Source organism: Oxyura jamaicensis, chromosome 3 (genome assembly GCF_011077185.1).
Source record: "Oxyura jamaicensis isolate SHBP4307 breed ruddy duck chromosome 3, BPBGC_Ojam_1.0, whole genome shotgun sequence".
In the NCBI taxonomy this organism is placed as follows: Eukaryota; Metazoa; Chordata; class Aves; order Anseriformes; family Anatidae; genus Oxyura; species Oxyura jamaicensis.
In genome coordinates, this window is record NC_048895.1 from 32,638,655 (window position 1) to 32,655,134 (window position 16,480).

The window sequence follows — 16,480 nt, forward strand, 5'->3', positions numbered from 1 at the left end:
ACAGCCCCCCCGCGGCCACCCGGGCGGCTTTATTCGGCCCCGGGGAGCCGCGCGGAGGCCCGGCCGGGCCGTGCCCGCACCAGGCGGCGCCGAGGCGCTCCCCGCGGGGCAACGCGGCCGGACGGGCCCGGCCAGGCCGCAGCGGCGGGGCCGGGGGTCCCGACCCCCGCTCCCGGGCGTCCCGGGGCTGCCCCTGGCCGGGCGGGGAGCGGCCGGGCCTGGGGGTGCGGGCGGGGGGCAGGAAGGTGGCGGCGTCCCCGCGGAGGGCGGCGCTGCCCGGCCCCCTCGCTGCCTCCCTCCTTCCCTCCCCGCAAGCCCCGGCCGCCTCCCCCTGCCCGGGCCTGGGCGCCCCGCTCGGGGCCGAGGCTCGCGGGGGGGACACAAGATGGTGGCCGCCCCCCCTGCTCCGAGCAACCCCCGGCGCCGTGCGGGCGCTGCCCGCTCCCCACCTACCTCCCACTCGGTACATGTTGGCCGCCATGTCTGCGCTCTGCGCCCTCCTCCTCCTCCTGCCGCCGCCGCCGGGCCGGGCTGGGCGAGGAGGGAGCGGCTCCCGCGGCCCCCCCGCCCCGCGTCGCCCCCACCCGGCGCCACCCCTTCCCCGCCCGGGCACGGGAGGCAGCGCAGGGCCGGGGCGGCCGCTTCCGGAGCCGCCCGGTGGGGAAGGGGTTAATGAACGCCCCCCCTTCCCTTCCCTTCCCCTGCCCCCCCCTCCGGCCCGGCCGCAGGTGGGGCGGCCCCGCTTTGTCCCCGCGGCTCCCTGCGACGCGCTTTGTGCCGCCTCCGCCCGCCTTCCCCGGCCGGCTCTTTGTGTCCCTGGCAGCCCCGAGGTGTCCCCGCGCCCCCCGGGAGCTGGCTGCCGCGCTGCGGGGGGAGTTGGAAGTTTCTCGCCCCGCACGTGTGAGCGCGCAGCACCTGTTGGCCGCTTTGTTCGGCGCCTCCCCACACGCGGCAGGAGCAGGGAGCATCCTCGGGGAGATGGCTCCCAAATGGTCCCGTTGCGGGGATGCCTCAAAAAGCAGCGATGTTGATGCCAGGCCAAGCCGATTCCCTCTGTTTGTGCGCAGCCTGCGCCATCGAGTGCAATCTGTATCGTTTACCAACAACTTGATGCTGCTCCAGCACGCGTCCTTCGAGGGGAAAGGCTTTTTGCCATTTTCCTAAGGATGGTGGTGATTTATTACCTGTTTTGAGCACGTATCTTGAGCCAAGCTAACATCTCACTGCAGGCAGAGCTACCAGAAAAGGTGTTCACTCAACAGCAAGTGAGCTTACCCCGCGTTTCAAATGATCACATCCTCCCCTCCATTTCCCCAGCAAGTGACTGTCTGCGTAAGGTTTCTTCCACTTTTAGTGCACTTGTAACTTGTTAAGTCACTACCTCGGGTCAGACAGGCAACCCAGTATTGAAATCCCTGAGACGTACTGAACAACACAACCCAGTATCGAATCCGTGAAAGACGGGGAACTAGCATACAGAACTCACAGTCAGCTCATCTTTAGTAAACAGCAACACATATATGCACTGGGAGGAAAAATCTGAAATCTCCCTTTATTTTGTCTCCCGCTGAAAACATCTGTGGGAGCTGAAATTGTGTCCCAACAAGTACTTCTGTGGGAGCTGAAAAAATGCCCACAGGAACTCCTTGGAAAGCAGCAGCTCTATCCAGCTGATTATTTCCAGGCACAATAATACTCATTTACCAGGGACCTAAATAAAAATAGCTAGGAGTTAAATGGTGTGTTATTTTTACTCTTGTGGCTTACTGCTTCATTAGTGAAACAGAGGTTAAACTTTGAAGGCGAGAGAACTGTTAATTCAAATAGTTGGCTTGTCCTAGTCATTATCTATTAAACAAAATGTCTCCAAGCTCTTTCCCTCAGCTCAAGCCTGCACTGTGACACCAGAGGAAATTCCCACACTTGGAAGCTTACAATGTGCCCTCCTCCAGCAAGGCATGCATTCAATAGAAACAGACTCTCCCTTCTACCATCTGAAGGCACAATTTACAAATAAGGAAGACAACTCCTGAAGATACAGAATTTGCCTTTCAAAACCCATGAGAAAACAGACCAGGGAAGCCCGCAGTCCCAAGCAGCCCCTCCAGGTTGACATCCTGAAAGCAGCAAGATAAAACCTTATTTACAGTTGCCTGGCTAAGGCATGCATAAAAGCCGGGATAAATAAAGAATGTCATTTATATACCTTAGTACTCAGTCCCTGGGCCTGATTATTCACACTAATGCAGCCTGTACAGTCACAGACTGCACAAACCTGATATTGCCTGGTGTTCTGCTGTTGTCTTTGAGTAGTTCAAAGTCACTGCTGCAAGCTGAGGAGGGTGGAGACACATCTATGCCTGGGTACTGGGCTGCAGGACTCGGTGTATTTTACTTTGGTGCAACGTATACAAACACTTGCATACAGTTTATTTTCTGTGCTATCTCAGTGCATGGAATGGAAAAAAATAAAATTGTGTAAACATCTTCATTTTTCTAAATTATATATGATGGAAAATTTAAATGCCCTCATTTCAACCACAACGTTGCTGAGGAAAAAAAATCATGTAAGAGCTGTCATAACCTGGTAAGTAAACTGCACTCAGCTATGAACTATGGAATTACTTGTGTTGTTCAAAAGAAACCGCATTTCTGTGGTAACTGAAATCAATGTTACAGAATAGATTATTCCTATTAGAGACAGTTTACCCAAGAACCTCATTTGGTGACTTTTTTGGTTGTGAGCAGCCCATCATCCCTCCCCACATCTGTGCTACCCTACAGCTGCGGAAGTCCTTTTCATCCAGTTTATGGGGCCAGAAAAGTGAAAAGGATCAAAGGAAGTGATCAGAGTTAAAAAATAACCAAGAAAAACAGAGCAGGATGTAAGGGACCATTTTTAAACACAGAGCTGGAACTCTGTTCCGTCCCCGTATCGGGACAGTGTCCCTTAACTTGTCCAGGCCACGCATTCTCTGTTGGCTTTTTTCCTTTAGCTGCAGCAGGTGGATCTAAATCATATATGTTAAATACCTGTTAAGCTGACTGGAGTCATACAGTTTTCTTGCTGTATTTTAAAAATGTAATGATTAGATAGTTTTTTTGTTTCTTTGTTTGCTTCATTAGGGACAGCACCAAAAAAAAAAATCACTTTCTCTTCTCATGCAATTTAAGGCGTCTTTCTCACACATGGAGTTAGCTGGACAAAGGGAATGGTAATGTACTATCAGAGAATTTTATTCACGAGTTTTCATTTTGATCTCCCTGTAGCTTTTCAGAAACCAAAAGTTGTTTTCAGCCGCTGGCAGAACTCTGGCTGTTCACACAAGTTCAGAGGTTTCAGGACAAATTCTCAAGGGTTCTTCCATCAGACACAAAAACTCCTCACTCCTGATGTTCTCTTCCCACTATTGCAGAGCCAAGACTAGGTTTTCAAAAGGCTCTGACAACCTTCTCATTTCAGAAAGTGGCAGCACAGGGACACTCTCCTTAGAGCTGTTGTGCTGTCCTTGCATCCCATTTTGGGTCCCGAGAATTTAATTTTGAAGGTTCCTGTCCAGCACCTTCTCTACAAATCTAAAAAAAAAAAAAAAAAAAATAAAAAAAATAAAAGCCAAAACAGAAGAACAATACAAACACACACAAAACTTGCTTGTAGAAGGCACCGGTGCTGAAGATAAATCTTCCTAGTACATAAAACTGACAGTTCAGAGGTCTAAAGTAAAATATGTTGATAGGAGTGTGTTTAAGACTAGAGTATTTGTGGCTCTCAAAGGTAGAAGCATCATACTGAAATCAACAAAAATGTTGAAGAGTTGCTTGTACCTTAATAAAAGGTGCTTGGCTCCCTGTAGAGCTTTCACGGAGACACATCCTCATGCTGATGCAACAGAAAGGAAATGGCATTCAGGGTTTCCCATCCTTGGGTCATCCTTTCGTGGTCTAACTCCAAGTGCCTCAGCTGAGAGTTTCTTTTTGGCTTGAGTGATCTGACAACTGAGGAAACATTAAGCAGAGGGTTTATGAGTTCATGCTAAGGGAATGTGGCTGCCTTGTTAGTAAGACTTAGCTACAATGGGCAAGCAGGCTGTATGCTTGAAACCTATGCAAAGAGTTAAAAAATATAAAGAACTTTACAAGATTTCTTATCAGCCTAAACTCCTACTTATACTGAGAGTAACTCATCACCTCAGAGGACTTAGGTAGTTCACAGACTTGTCATATGTGAATCAAAAATAATACGTAGAGTATACAAAGTCACTTTCACTTAGCATGGACAAATATGCCAGTTAGCATGGCTGTACATCCATCAGACAAGCTTGAGTACATTCACTTTTCTTTTTTCCACTAATGCAAGGACACACTGTAGCTTGCAAAAGCTCATTAATAAATTTCTAGCAGAAACAGAATTCTTACTGCTATTACTTATTTAGTCACCAGAGAAATACATTTTTACATTTTGATACTCATGACTATGTTTATAAAAGCCTTAGGTAACGTACATTGTATAAAAGGCATTGTGTAAGGTTTTTTAATTGAATTTACTGGAATATAAAATTCACTGTTTATTATCATAAGCAGAAAATTTTAGCTGCCTCTACTGAAGAATTAACTAGGTGCAATCTGTAATGCATGCTTCAGCCCTTTTATAAATCAGCAAAAATAATAATAATAAAAAAATCCACCCTCTCACAAAAGAAAATCATCTTCTCTTGGCATCAGAAATGATGTTTTTTATCGACTCTGTGAATCAGATCTCTCAAGAGACTGTTAGCTAAATACAATGTCACTATTTTCATTAAATATGATTTAAACAATAGCTTAAAATTAATTTCTGAATTATCAGTAGACTGAAGATTTAGATGTTCAATCCAAATCTTAAAGTTGTAAGAATGCCACTAAATCAACGTGTGAATAAAAGCAGTGCTTATGTTGGCAACAAGATATTTTTTGAGTGGGTATTGAAAAAGAGATATTTGGTAATGGTTTTTCAATAAGTATCATACAATTACATGGATAGATGCTATAGCCTACCATATATAGCACTGCTTTGAAGCGATATATAATTTTATTTCCCATAAATCATACAATTGAATTAAGGAGATTTTCTGCAAAATAAATCAGACCTGGACTGGTATGTATCTGTCTTCTTGTTCTGACTGCATTTGCTTTAACGAAAACCATTCTATCACAAAAGGAATTATTGCTACCATTTTGAGGGAAGGACTGTAAAGTAGGCTTTATTATTAATCTATAAGAAACTACTATTAAAGACTACATGTTGAAGAAATGCACTTCTTTCACTCCACAAGCATAACTCTCACAGTTTTGCTGATTAACTCAGTAACAGGGTAAAGATTGTATTTAGTAATCAGAGAATATACATATATATACATATGTATGTTCATCCAGAGCTTTTATTACACCTGCCAATGTGTTTTGCAGTTCACATCCTAATAGAGAAAAAGCCTAGAGCTCTAGGATTCAGTCTTGTAAGCCATTTTGTTTGCTAGAATACATAAGTTCACATCTTGCCTCTTGTAAATTCGATGTGATTTTTGTGGTTGGTTTCATTAGGACTAAGATGAGACTAATGTGTACCTTATTTTTGACGTAAGAGAAGCTGAGAATCAGAGCAGCTGGAAGCACGTTGGATGCATTCATCTGCAGCACTCCTAAATTAAGCCATTTTGGCCTTAAACATAATTATACCAGATAGAGATTAAACACACCACACTGGATTTACTCTTTCTCTCTCCCCTTCCCTCAATTGATCTATTTTTTGTGCTAAACACCTGCTAAAAAGCTGTCAAAGGTGCTTAATGACACAGATTTAAGCAGAGTACAGTACATTCATCTGAGCAGAATTAATTTAAGTCAAGGCCTTAGCATCTGTTCAGCTCAGTTTTTTTCTGGGGATTGAATGATTACAGGCAAGTAACACCCAAGTGCAACTTATTGATCAAGGGTACAGAAGGCCTCTTCGTGCCTTACCATGCCTCTAACCACTGCCTTGCGTTTCCATTATGGAAGGGTTTAACCTAAAATTCTCAGTACTGCTTTTATTTTTAGCTTTGAAAAATCAGAATAATTTCTTTATGCAGGTCAGCATGGTGACCTGACAATGGCTCACGACTCTGTTGGTATAAGAAACATCAATTCTGAAACGGTTGGGTGGATTTCAGGGAGGCATTTATCACTGGTGCAATACACGCACACCTTTTCCTCCTCAATCAGTGGAATCATGCCTGCTTATACACAGCGAGTTTCACTTTGTTTTCCAATGACCTTTATTTCTAAAAATAGGCAGTGCCACAGAGGAGGTCGGTTTGCCCACCTGATTAGCAGGCTGCTGACTCCCTGACTTGCTTCTGCAATCAATGCGCACACCGCCGAGGAGAGCAGCGCTCCTGAGCATTGCAGCAATACTGCTGTTTTGGAAAGCATCAGTGGTCGCTTTTAAAAGAAGCTGGGTCTTTCATCTAGAGACAATCACATACCTGGCTGAGGTCAGTGAAACACACAGCATTCGTTCTCTCAGGACCAGAGGAAAGACCACGTAATGCCCCCTTAGGTAGCCAGATGGCTGCAGATGGCTCAGGTCACCACACCAGGCACGAGGTGGTGACACGAAATATTGCAGAAGGATTGTCTATGAGAGGCTCCCTCGCTGCAAAGCTGGCATGCCTTTTCTGTTTATTTGTTTTAAATCAGCTATGTGTTATGCCTGGCAAGAAGAAACAAACAGTTTGAAAACCCTGTTCCAGGAGATCTTCTTACATATTTCATAAACGGGCATATAATGAGTGTAATTTGGATGTGATACCAACTCACACATCCTGCAAGTTCTTCACTAATGGTTCCCTGCTTGCACAAAGCAGGCACAAGAAAAGTCAGATTTGTGCCAAATAGGTACAAACAGAATAACTGAACAAGTGCCCTCCCTCTGAAGCATCAACATCCAGTAAAAATCCCCCCACTACTGCAGTTAAGTCTCTCTTCTCTGTATGGAAGACAGATGCCAGTACTACTTCCTGATAGCTCTACCGTGCCCATGCTCTATACATCAAGTTTTACTCTTCTCCCTGGCAAACTGAAGATTTTTGGCTCTCTAATCTTCAGGTTCATTTATCAGATGAGCTTCTAACTGCTCTTCAAGCTCCACAGCTTGGGTCCCAGTTACTGCTAGGAATGGAAATCCATAAAATCAGATACCCAAAATTAACAGCCTGCAAATAGCTGAGTTTGAATATTCTACAGTATTGTCTAGAATAGCAAGGAATATTTTATGTGCTTACAAGCAAGTTGCTCTTATAATTTATTTCAACATAATTTTTTAAAAAAAAAGGGGGGGGGGGGGAGGATGGGGGGGAAATAAGCTACCTAAGCCTTTTTCTCCTTACAAAGCTCCACTGGGACACAAAGTACAGCATATAGACTAACAGACACACAGAGCCAAAACTGAATGTTTCCATTTCTCTGTCTTCCTCAAAGCTATCCAGCCAACTACTCTCAGACAGGGAATTGGCAATGAAGAGAATTACTAGGGGAAATCACTAATTCTTGCTCATCTGGAAGAATATGACCAAAGACGTATCTCTTGCATAATGCTCTTTGAAATAACCTAGATTCCTTGATCCATTGGCTCTGCAATGGAGCTCTGAAAACACTCCACGCTGCCAGTGCCACTTTGGGACAGAACTTTGAAGTTCTTAAAAACAAGCAAAACAAAACAAAACAAACTGACAAACACACAATAGAAAGAAGGAAGGAGCTTTTAGCTTGCGTGCACTACGGTGTGTTGGTTTTCTTGTGCTTGTAAGAATAAACTACACTGGAATAACCCCCTTTTATACTGATACAGCTATATTGCCTTGAGGAATATGTAAAAGTTTTTAAACTAATGCGTATTAACACCGGTGGAGAGATGAAAGCAAAGAAACACACACATACACAAAATAAATAATAATAATAATAATAACAATAAAGCAAAACCAGCAAAACCAAAAGCACCAAAGCAATAAGTTTTTTGGGACTGTTTTAACTGAAGCCAGTTCCTGAATTTCATCCGAGTACCAGCTTAGCAGCGAGGTCAAAGTACAAACATCTGTGTACACAAAATGCCCAGAAGACATCAGAGAGAAGACAAACACAGCTCATGCTGCTAAATCGCGTTTAGTCTGAGACAGAGGAGGCCTGCTGATGCACATTGCTCAGATCTGCTTCCAGAAGTTCTGGTCATCTTCCCAGATGAAGACTTACACCCCTTTGAGGACTGGCTGGGTCTGGGAATAAGCTGTGGTCAGCACCCAAAACCATCCCAGTAGGTCTCAGTCCTAATAGGTGCTGAATACCATCTGCTCTCATGAATGCCCATTGAAGATGCATAATAGGAAATACAGGTAGAAGGCCCTCCAACTTTGCAGGGCTGGAGAGTACCATAGAGGTTTTCTTGTAATAATTATTCATAACAGCAGTTCTATACAGTGTTCTCTGTGAAAACACTTCAAAATACTGTACCACAACAGGGAGGGGGAAATTGCAATAAAAGTATCCTAGCCGTAGTGCCTGTCAAGCCTTTCAGAATATGACATTTTTAATGAATATTTTAAGAAGATCGCATGTTTTGATTGGGTTCTCTTTTTGGGAGTTTCACTACATTTTGTGATGAGGAAGGTTATTTATGATTGTTTGATGAATATTTTATGCTGAACACAAGTCAGGTGTTTGGCTATCAACCTTTTCTGTTTAGAAAAGAAAATAACAAATGACTGAATATAGCATCATGATCTGTTACGATGGGGGAAGCAGGAGAAGGCGTTTGTGCAGGGGTGTAGTGTTGCCTCCTATAGGATGGCATCCGGATGCCACGGAGTTTACACTACTAAATATGAGATTTCACCATAACTCTTTAGCAAGCTTAATAAAATCTATAAGGCATAGAATACATTATGTCATTTCTACCCTTGAAACTTTAAGAGGAGTTCTGCTCAATAGCAACTGTGATTTAAGGGTGACCAGTCATTTTTAAAAGGCTTTGTATCTGCAATTTTCCTCATAGACCCAAATGCAAGAAGAAAAAGAAAAAAAAAAATCAACTTACAGTTTAAGACTTGTTTTTAATGGAACAAACTGTGCTGCTGAGCAGCTTCCTTATTCACCTACAGATTTCTATAGTGAAGTATCACAAGGAATGAAAGCAATATTTCCTGCTCTATCAGTTCTTAACAAATTCAGATACAGTTCTGAAAGTAGTGCACAGTTCAAGAGCTTCGAGCTGTTTCCTAAAAATACTGGGAAACCTCATCACACTGTAAAAATTATTTTCCTACCAAAGAGGACAGAAGTAACTAGACTTTTTTATGATCTTCCTGGAATTGAGTATTAAATTGAAGCATTCACTTTCTGTTGAAGTCTGCTGTTCTGAACAGGAAAGGGTAGTGTTGCTATTTCAGGCACACCAGTCTTGCAATCCCCTCTCAGTGCAAGACTTCTGGGCACAGAGAACCCATCATGTCACCATTCATAACTCTAAAATTTTCTCCATTGCTATTTCCATTACCAGCCTCTATTCAAAGCTTTATAACTTGGCAGTAAAAGTTTGTCCTGCAAAGTTTAAGGAACCCAAGAACTATTTTCTTTTTTGCTACAGAATTATTTCTCTGGTTGTAGGAAACAGAGAGGATTGCTTTTATGTTAACAAAATACACAAAGAATCGAATGCCTGCAAACAACTGTACCAAGCAAGTTGTCTGTGAGAACTAATTGTTCTGTTACTCAAAATAGCAGTCTCTTGAACCAGTTGACCTGAATGGTCACATTTTTTTTACAATGCAGATTCCTTTCAATGGAATTTGTTACCACATGCTACACAATTACTTAAATACATTGAATGTTGGAGTACTAGACAGACCATCGTTATTAGCAATGAAAATGTATTATTTTGTCTACAGAGACTCACAAATACTGGGCTATGATTAGCCCTCAGTCATACCACTGTGAATTCAGAATATCTCTACTGATGCTATTGAGTTAATCCATGTGAATCCCAGCCTTGGGGAAGGCACAGGAACTTGGTTATATGATTACAACATCGTGTGTTGGGCTGAACCTTTAGAGCACAACTGCATGGAGGGAATGCCATGTCTGCCTGCTCTGCACCCGGCAGGGAACAGGGCAGTAGCAGGACTGCCAGACCTCCCCAGTACTCGGGAAGGGGGATGCTGGACCACCTCCCAAAAACCTGCCAAGAAGCGCAGTGTTATTAATCGCTGCTCCACAAGCTTATCTTCCTCATTGACTTTAAGGACTGTTCCTTTGGGAACAAAGTGCAAGAGACTGTAAATAATAATTAAAAAAAAAAAAATCAACGGCGCAAGTAAACAATCTGATTACATGTCTGGCAGTGCTGAGTATTTTTCATATTATGTTAAGTCACTGAAATGGTGAATTTAAGAGACAAGAAGATTGCAAGGGATATTCTCCAGCTAATCTGTGGAAATAATAAGAAAGAGCACGAGGCTGTGGCAGATCCCTTGTTCCTGCTGGGACCCAGCTATGGCAACTGTACGTGGCTTTGGACAGAGAGAGCTCTCCCCAGGGACAGCTGGTGAAGGCATGGCATCTCAGAGCACTCCGTGGGCTGAGCAGGGAAATCCTCACAGTCCTGGGCTCCTGGAGAATAGGAGCACGGGATTCCAATCCTATGTTTTAGTTGGTACTTTTTACTTGAAAACAAAGGGAAAAAAAAAAAAAAGGAAAAAAAAAAAAGGAAAAAAAACCTCCTTCCCCATTCTTCTCTTTTGAATAAGAAAAACTTTTTAATAGATAAGTTAAAAAAAGAAAAAGTTAGGTAGAAGACAGAAAACCAGCAATGTAAATTAGTGAATTAAAAGACAGATCTCAGAATTAAAGATGTAACTATAGGAGGAAAGAAATCAAACAAACAAGGCACTGCAAACATGAGATGTGTGTTCCCAGTTTGAAGCCTGTTTGGCAGCACAAATGTTTAAGCAGATGAAATTTCTAAAAAAGAAAGAAGAAATAAGAGTCACATTTAAACCTGCTGTAGAAAGAAAAATGTATTGATCATCTGATAACAATACCTTTCAGAAAATTAAGGAAGCAATATGTTCTTAAGGTCTTGCATTGCGGTCTTAATAAGGATGAGACAACAGAAAATAATAATAATATCTTTTTTTAAGCCCCCAAATCCCCAAACAGAAAGAAAGAAGCTTCTCCAGCTTCTGTGACACACCAGAAGAACGCTGCTGTGTCTGGGCAGAGACTTCTGCTAAGGTTAGGAGCTTCTGTGGCTGTTCCTGGAGTTCCCCATCTTTTAGAACCAGGACAATATCGAACTCATTGAAGTGCAACACCACAGTATGCCTCATTAAATGATGTTGAGTTTTCTAAAAAGACACGTACAGTTTTCTTCTTACTAGTTTCAAGATTATTGATGTCTTCTGCCTTGTTTTTGCAATCATTAACACGCTCATCCCTCTCCCACCCCACTCTGCCCCGCCCCCCCCCCCACAAAAAAAAAAAACACACACACAAAACACACACTACCATGGAAAGCAGGATTTAGAATCTGAAATGAGTGTTCTGTTTTATTCCAGCTCTTGCAATTGAAAGGCACATCTATAAACCTACCTTGAAACTAACATTTCAGTCGTTCTGAAAATTAACCAAAGATCTTTATCAGAGTAAATTTGCATAGCTCCAAAGACTACAGTAATAACTTGCTTCTTAGCCATTATTTCTTAGCCAGGCAAGATTTGTTTTGTTATCAAGACCGTGAAATTTTGTTTATCTGCTGCATCCAGGCTGGATTCAGTCCTTAGCTAACGGCAAAGTTGCAGCCAAGTCACTGCAGCCTCAGCCGCTAGGCTCTACGGTTTATCCCAGCAGGATGCCAAAAAATTAGGGGATGTGTAAATTGCTAATGCTGGTTGATCAGCTTTCCATGCTGCAGGTATATTGGTAGGCGAGTTGGAGAAGTATTGGCCATTAAAGCAGCAGGGATGGCCCACCTGCAGTTTGCAATTCCATGCGACACAGCCACTATCAAGCTCCACAAAGTCCACGGGCAGCACTAACGCACCCCGTGGTGGTGAAGGAATGCATCTCATACAGCTGCAATTTCATTAGGGGTTTAGCCTGGGTTATAGAAGAATAACACTGGTGAACGTCCCCAGGGGGAGTGCAGGGAGTCCACCTTCCCCTTCTGTATTAGGGGGGAAAGAGCAATTAAAGAATATGTTGCAGTTTCCCAATAAGGGAATCGGGAAGTGTGACTTGGTTCAAAATGAGGGGACAGGCCAGCGCACAGTTGCTAGCAGAGAAATGGTGGTGAAATAGGCTAAAATGTTTTGTTTGTTTGTTTAAAAAAAAAAATCAAATGTCTGAAATCAGTAACTGCACAAAATGAAGGTATGGTAGCTTACATCAGAGGAGAATATAGCATAATAACCATACAGAAATGAGTATTTCTACAGTGCAAAAATAAAAAATATTTTCTTGTGTAGTTGGTTTAATCTCAAGAGCTCCTGCTTGGGTCACCTTTTAGACAGGAGAGAGTTAGCAATCTGCTGTATAGTTCTGGTGGGCTCTGCTGCAAGCATCCATACCTGATCCCAAACATCAGCTGTTACATCTGGAAGTCACACATGAACACAGCATCACTACCTTCATCAAATGAGACTGCAACTCCTTCTGGCTACAAGCAACATTTCTGACTGTGCAACGAAGATAATGGTATGATCACTTTTACTTCCCATTCCAGGGTGTAATCTAGGCCCTTGTGTGATTTGGGAAGGAGTCACTTGATCTATGGGGTGAGACGTTACCGCTCCCGGAGGCGGATGCCAGCTCCTGCCAGCGGTGCAGCAGTGAACTTGGGGAACATCGGTGTAACTTGCTTAGATGTTGAGAGCCTTATGTAGGCACCTGGGGAGGTCCATGTGCAGCTGCTCACGTGCAGCCTAGGATAATACAACCTCTGCCAGAAGAAAGAGTACTCTCCAATGTATTGCAGGGAAGTCACACAAGTTACAGAAAGCAGCTGGGGGATCTTTAGCTTATATCTGCACAGCAACAAGAGGCAAACTTCCATTTAACATCCTACAGGCTAAACTCAGGCTGGAGTGGCTTTATTGGCTTCCGTGTAACCATAATGAAGCTATGCTCCAGTTGTTCCTAAAGCCCATATAATGCAAAGGTTTTAACACCTCATTGCACTGCCGAGTCAGGGCTGCCAGTGTCCCGAGGAGGGATATGAACACACCAAGTTCTCCAGTGCTGCTGCGACAGGCTCGGGAAAAGAGTTTCACAAAGAGGTCGGATCTCATTTTCACTGAGAAGCAGAGGATTTGTTTGAACAGAACAAATACATTACTGCTTTATTAACTTTAGCTGGATAGGTATATGACTTCAGTTTTAGTATTTTAGTAACCTAAGCATCATCTTTAAGTTTTAAATAGTTACACAAACATTTATCTATGCAAGCAAGCTTGATCTTTTTATAAACCAGTGTAGTCAACAGAAAGACTTCCTGGGACTTCTAGAAGAACATGAAGGACTAGACAGAGATGAATAATTCTTTTTACATAAATCTGAATGTAAGGGATCAAAACAATTAAATTTTGTATCCTCAAATGTTACATAAGACTTGAATTTTGGCATCATTTACTGTAGTTTAGTACAATTGAGCAGTCACTTAGTATTTCAGGAGGTAGTATTTCTCCTGTTTGTCAAGAAGGAAGTGAAATTTTTCAGAAACACCTTTTTTTTTTAAAACTTTATTTCCATTGAAGTGTAAAGTTTGGAGCAGTGTAATAGCAAGACAAGAGTTTCTAAGTCTCCTCTCCTTCCCCTGAGGACGTACATGAAATGGAGAAGTATTCTATATCTCACTAAGAAGCAAAAGATGCTAACCAGTATTTCCAAGAGCTTCTCTTTGCAATATTTTTTCACAAATCCAGTAGAGCCCTTCTTGCAGGATGCTATCTCACTGTGGCCAAGCCTCACTTTAATTAGACCTCCATGCTCATCACCGCCTCTAAACGAGCAAGCAGGGGTACACATGCTGCCTTTGCTGGCTCTGCAGGAGCTCTCTCTGTACCCTCTGCAACAATGGGATCCAGAGTCCCAGCTGCCTCAATTCCCTTCCCAAAGGCCATGAGTGACCCACCGGTCATTCGGGCATGCATCCACACAAAGTCCCAGCCACCACAGCTTCTACGTTTCCAGTCCCGCTCTTCCATGAGGCACAACAGGGGCTCAACTCAGTTACCCAAACACAGGTGAAGAGTCACCTCTGTGGCATCCAGGTCGTCCATGAGAGCTGGCAGAAAGGACACTGAAGGCCCCAGTCGTGTATGCAATACCCTCGAGCTTTCCCATTCATCTCAAATTACACTAACTCACATATTAAACATACATATTAAACTGAGCTCCATAGTCTTTGCTGAGAATGAGGAGAAAAACAATCAAACAAAAAAACACACATAACCTTTTATGTTAGCTAATGCCAAAAATGTAAGCTCACGACAAAATAAAATTTACATGCATTCATCTGGCCCAGTTTCTTCCTCTTCTCAGGGAGTACTTTGGATTCACCTGCACATACGGCTTCCCCAAATCCCAGAATTTCTCTCCATCTTCTCTGCAGACAGTTTCCCTTCCCCTTGGTAAGCATTTAGTAAAGTATCTCACTGGTGTGAAAATCTATTCCTGTGTTCTTCTCTCCTGTGAAAATATGTTCATGCTTTTGAATTCCCCATTAGCAAGTCTCCTTCTAATTGCCTTCCTCAGGCAAGCAACGTCCTTCTCTCCGTGCTTTGCGTCTTCCTGCCTGGAGTTCAGATGTAACAAACCGGCTGAACCCAGCTAGCAGCAGTCTCTGACCAAGAGGGCTTCCTTTGACCCAGTGGTCACTGAAATTTAATCACTGTCAGTAATTAACCCAGCATCAGGTCCAAGAGTCTTTGCTGGGCTTTGTCTGAACATGGAGGTGACAGACAACAGGGAAGGCAGCCAAGTGTCACACAGAAAAAGCTCGCTGTCTGACCCACAAATGCATCGAGTCCCCAGTATCAAATCTAATTGCTCTCAGCCAAATTTCCCAAACCCTTAGCATGTTTCATGAAATAACTTAGTCTAATTCTAAATGTCAACTGCAGATTGTATTCCGTGCACATGTATATCTATGTGAATACCCAGCTCCCTACTAAATGTCATTCAGCCACTTTTAGCAACATTCATATTCAAAATTATTCAGATCTTTATAAGTGCCTCAGTGACAAGGGAACTTGTATGCTCATGTCAGGTGCCACCGACGATCCAAACTGCATCTGTCATTAGACTCTGTTTTGCAATTATACGTGGCGATAGGCCCCTCTCCTGAGAGGTTTCCTACGTAGCCCACAAACCACATCGAAGCAGTGGGGCTCTGGTGCAGAGAAGTTGGATAACAGCAAAAACATCTAGTGGAAACCATCCCCCCCAGATCTAAACTGAAGATAATTGCAAACACTAGTGCATCTGTGAACGCTGAACCTTTTGAAGCACTTCTTCTATTCTTTATTCTTTGCCTCTTCAAGTAAAGAAGATAAATACTGCCAAATGCAGTATGTTTAATACTAAAAAACATTGTTCCCTCCTGCCTCCCCAGCAATTTTATATGTTAGATACTGTGTGCTCCCTGAACAGGAAAACCTTTTGTTCTGTGTGTGCAAGTCTATCATTCGGGCATCCTGCTCTGCAGCTGGAGCCCCTGGGTGCTGCAGTCCTAAAAACAAGCAAGGATCCTGACAGAGGACACCCCACCAAAAGCCAGTCTTGCCCACACTTCAGTCAAGATCGCTCGGTAGCTACCTCAGTAGGAACTGAATCCGATCCAGAGTTGTGAAAAAAGCTTGCCATCAAAATATGCCAGCTTGTTCACATAAAAGATAGAAGCAAATGACCTCTTTTATTTAAAAAAAGCAATCACAGTGCTGCACTCGAAACACAGAGCAATGGTCTCAGCATGAGGCCAGAAAGATTTGGAAACTGTAGAAAATATTTCAAGTTCATTAAATACCCTTAGGATGCAATAGCACAATACAAGCCATGAAAATAAATGTTGACATACAGAAAGCTATTTTTACATAATGACTATTAATTGTGAAGTTCCTCCTGGGCAGTAAATGATACAACTGTAACACCAGGAGAAGGGTAATTGCTTTGATTCAACATCCCAGTGTGTATTTCCAGAGCATTTAACAACAACAACAACAAAGCGACACACACACAAAAGACAACCTCCAAACACCTGAAAGCTGAACTCAGCTAACTGTTTGAAAGAGGTCTTTGGTATATTTCAGATTAGCAGCAAGCTCAGTCCCTCTAAAGTTTCACTTGAAGCCTTGTACTTTACCATTGAACCTTGAGGCTGAATACTAATTTCTGTGCTGACCTATTTACATGGATTTAT

The 16,480-nt window shown here is 43.0% G+C and overlaps 1 protein-coding gene across 7 annotated transcripts in view; it reads right to left on the reverse strand.

The window, feature by feature from the left end:
* Window positions 1-16,480, reverse strand: part of MTA3 (metastasis associated 1 family member 3) — a 159,968-nt gene that overhangs the window by 141,550 nt on the left and 1,938 nt on the right. For 2 of the 7 annotated variants that reach the window (XM_035323296.1, XM_035323298.1), the window contains exon 1: window positions 454-735. The exons of 2 other annotated variants lie outside the window; for them this stretch is intronic. In XM_035323296.1, the coding sequence (XP_035179187.1) occupies window positions 454-481 (28 nt within the window). In that variant the 5' untranslated portion in view covers window positions 482-735. Of the gene's footprint in view, window positions 1-453; window positions 741-1,184; window positions 1,234-16,480 lie in introns of those variants that run through there. 3 more of the 7 variants (XM_035323294.1, XM_035323290.1, XM_035323291.1) reach the window with 3 other exon arrangements.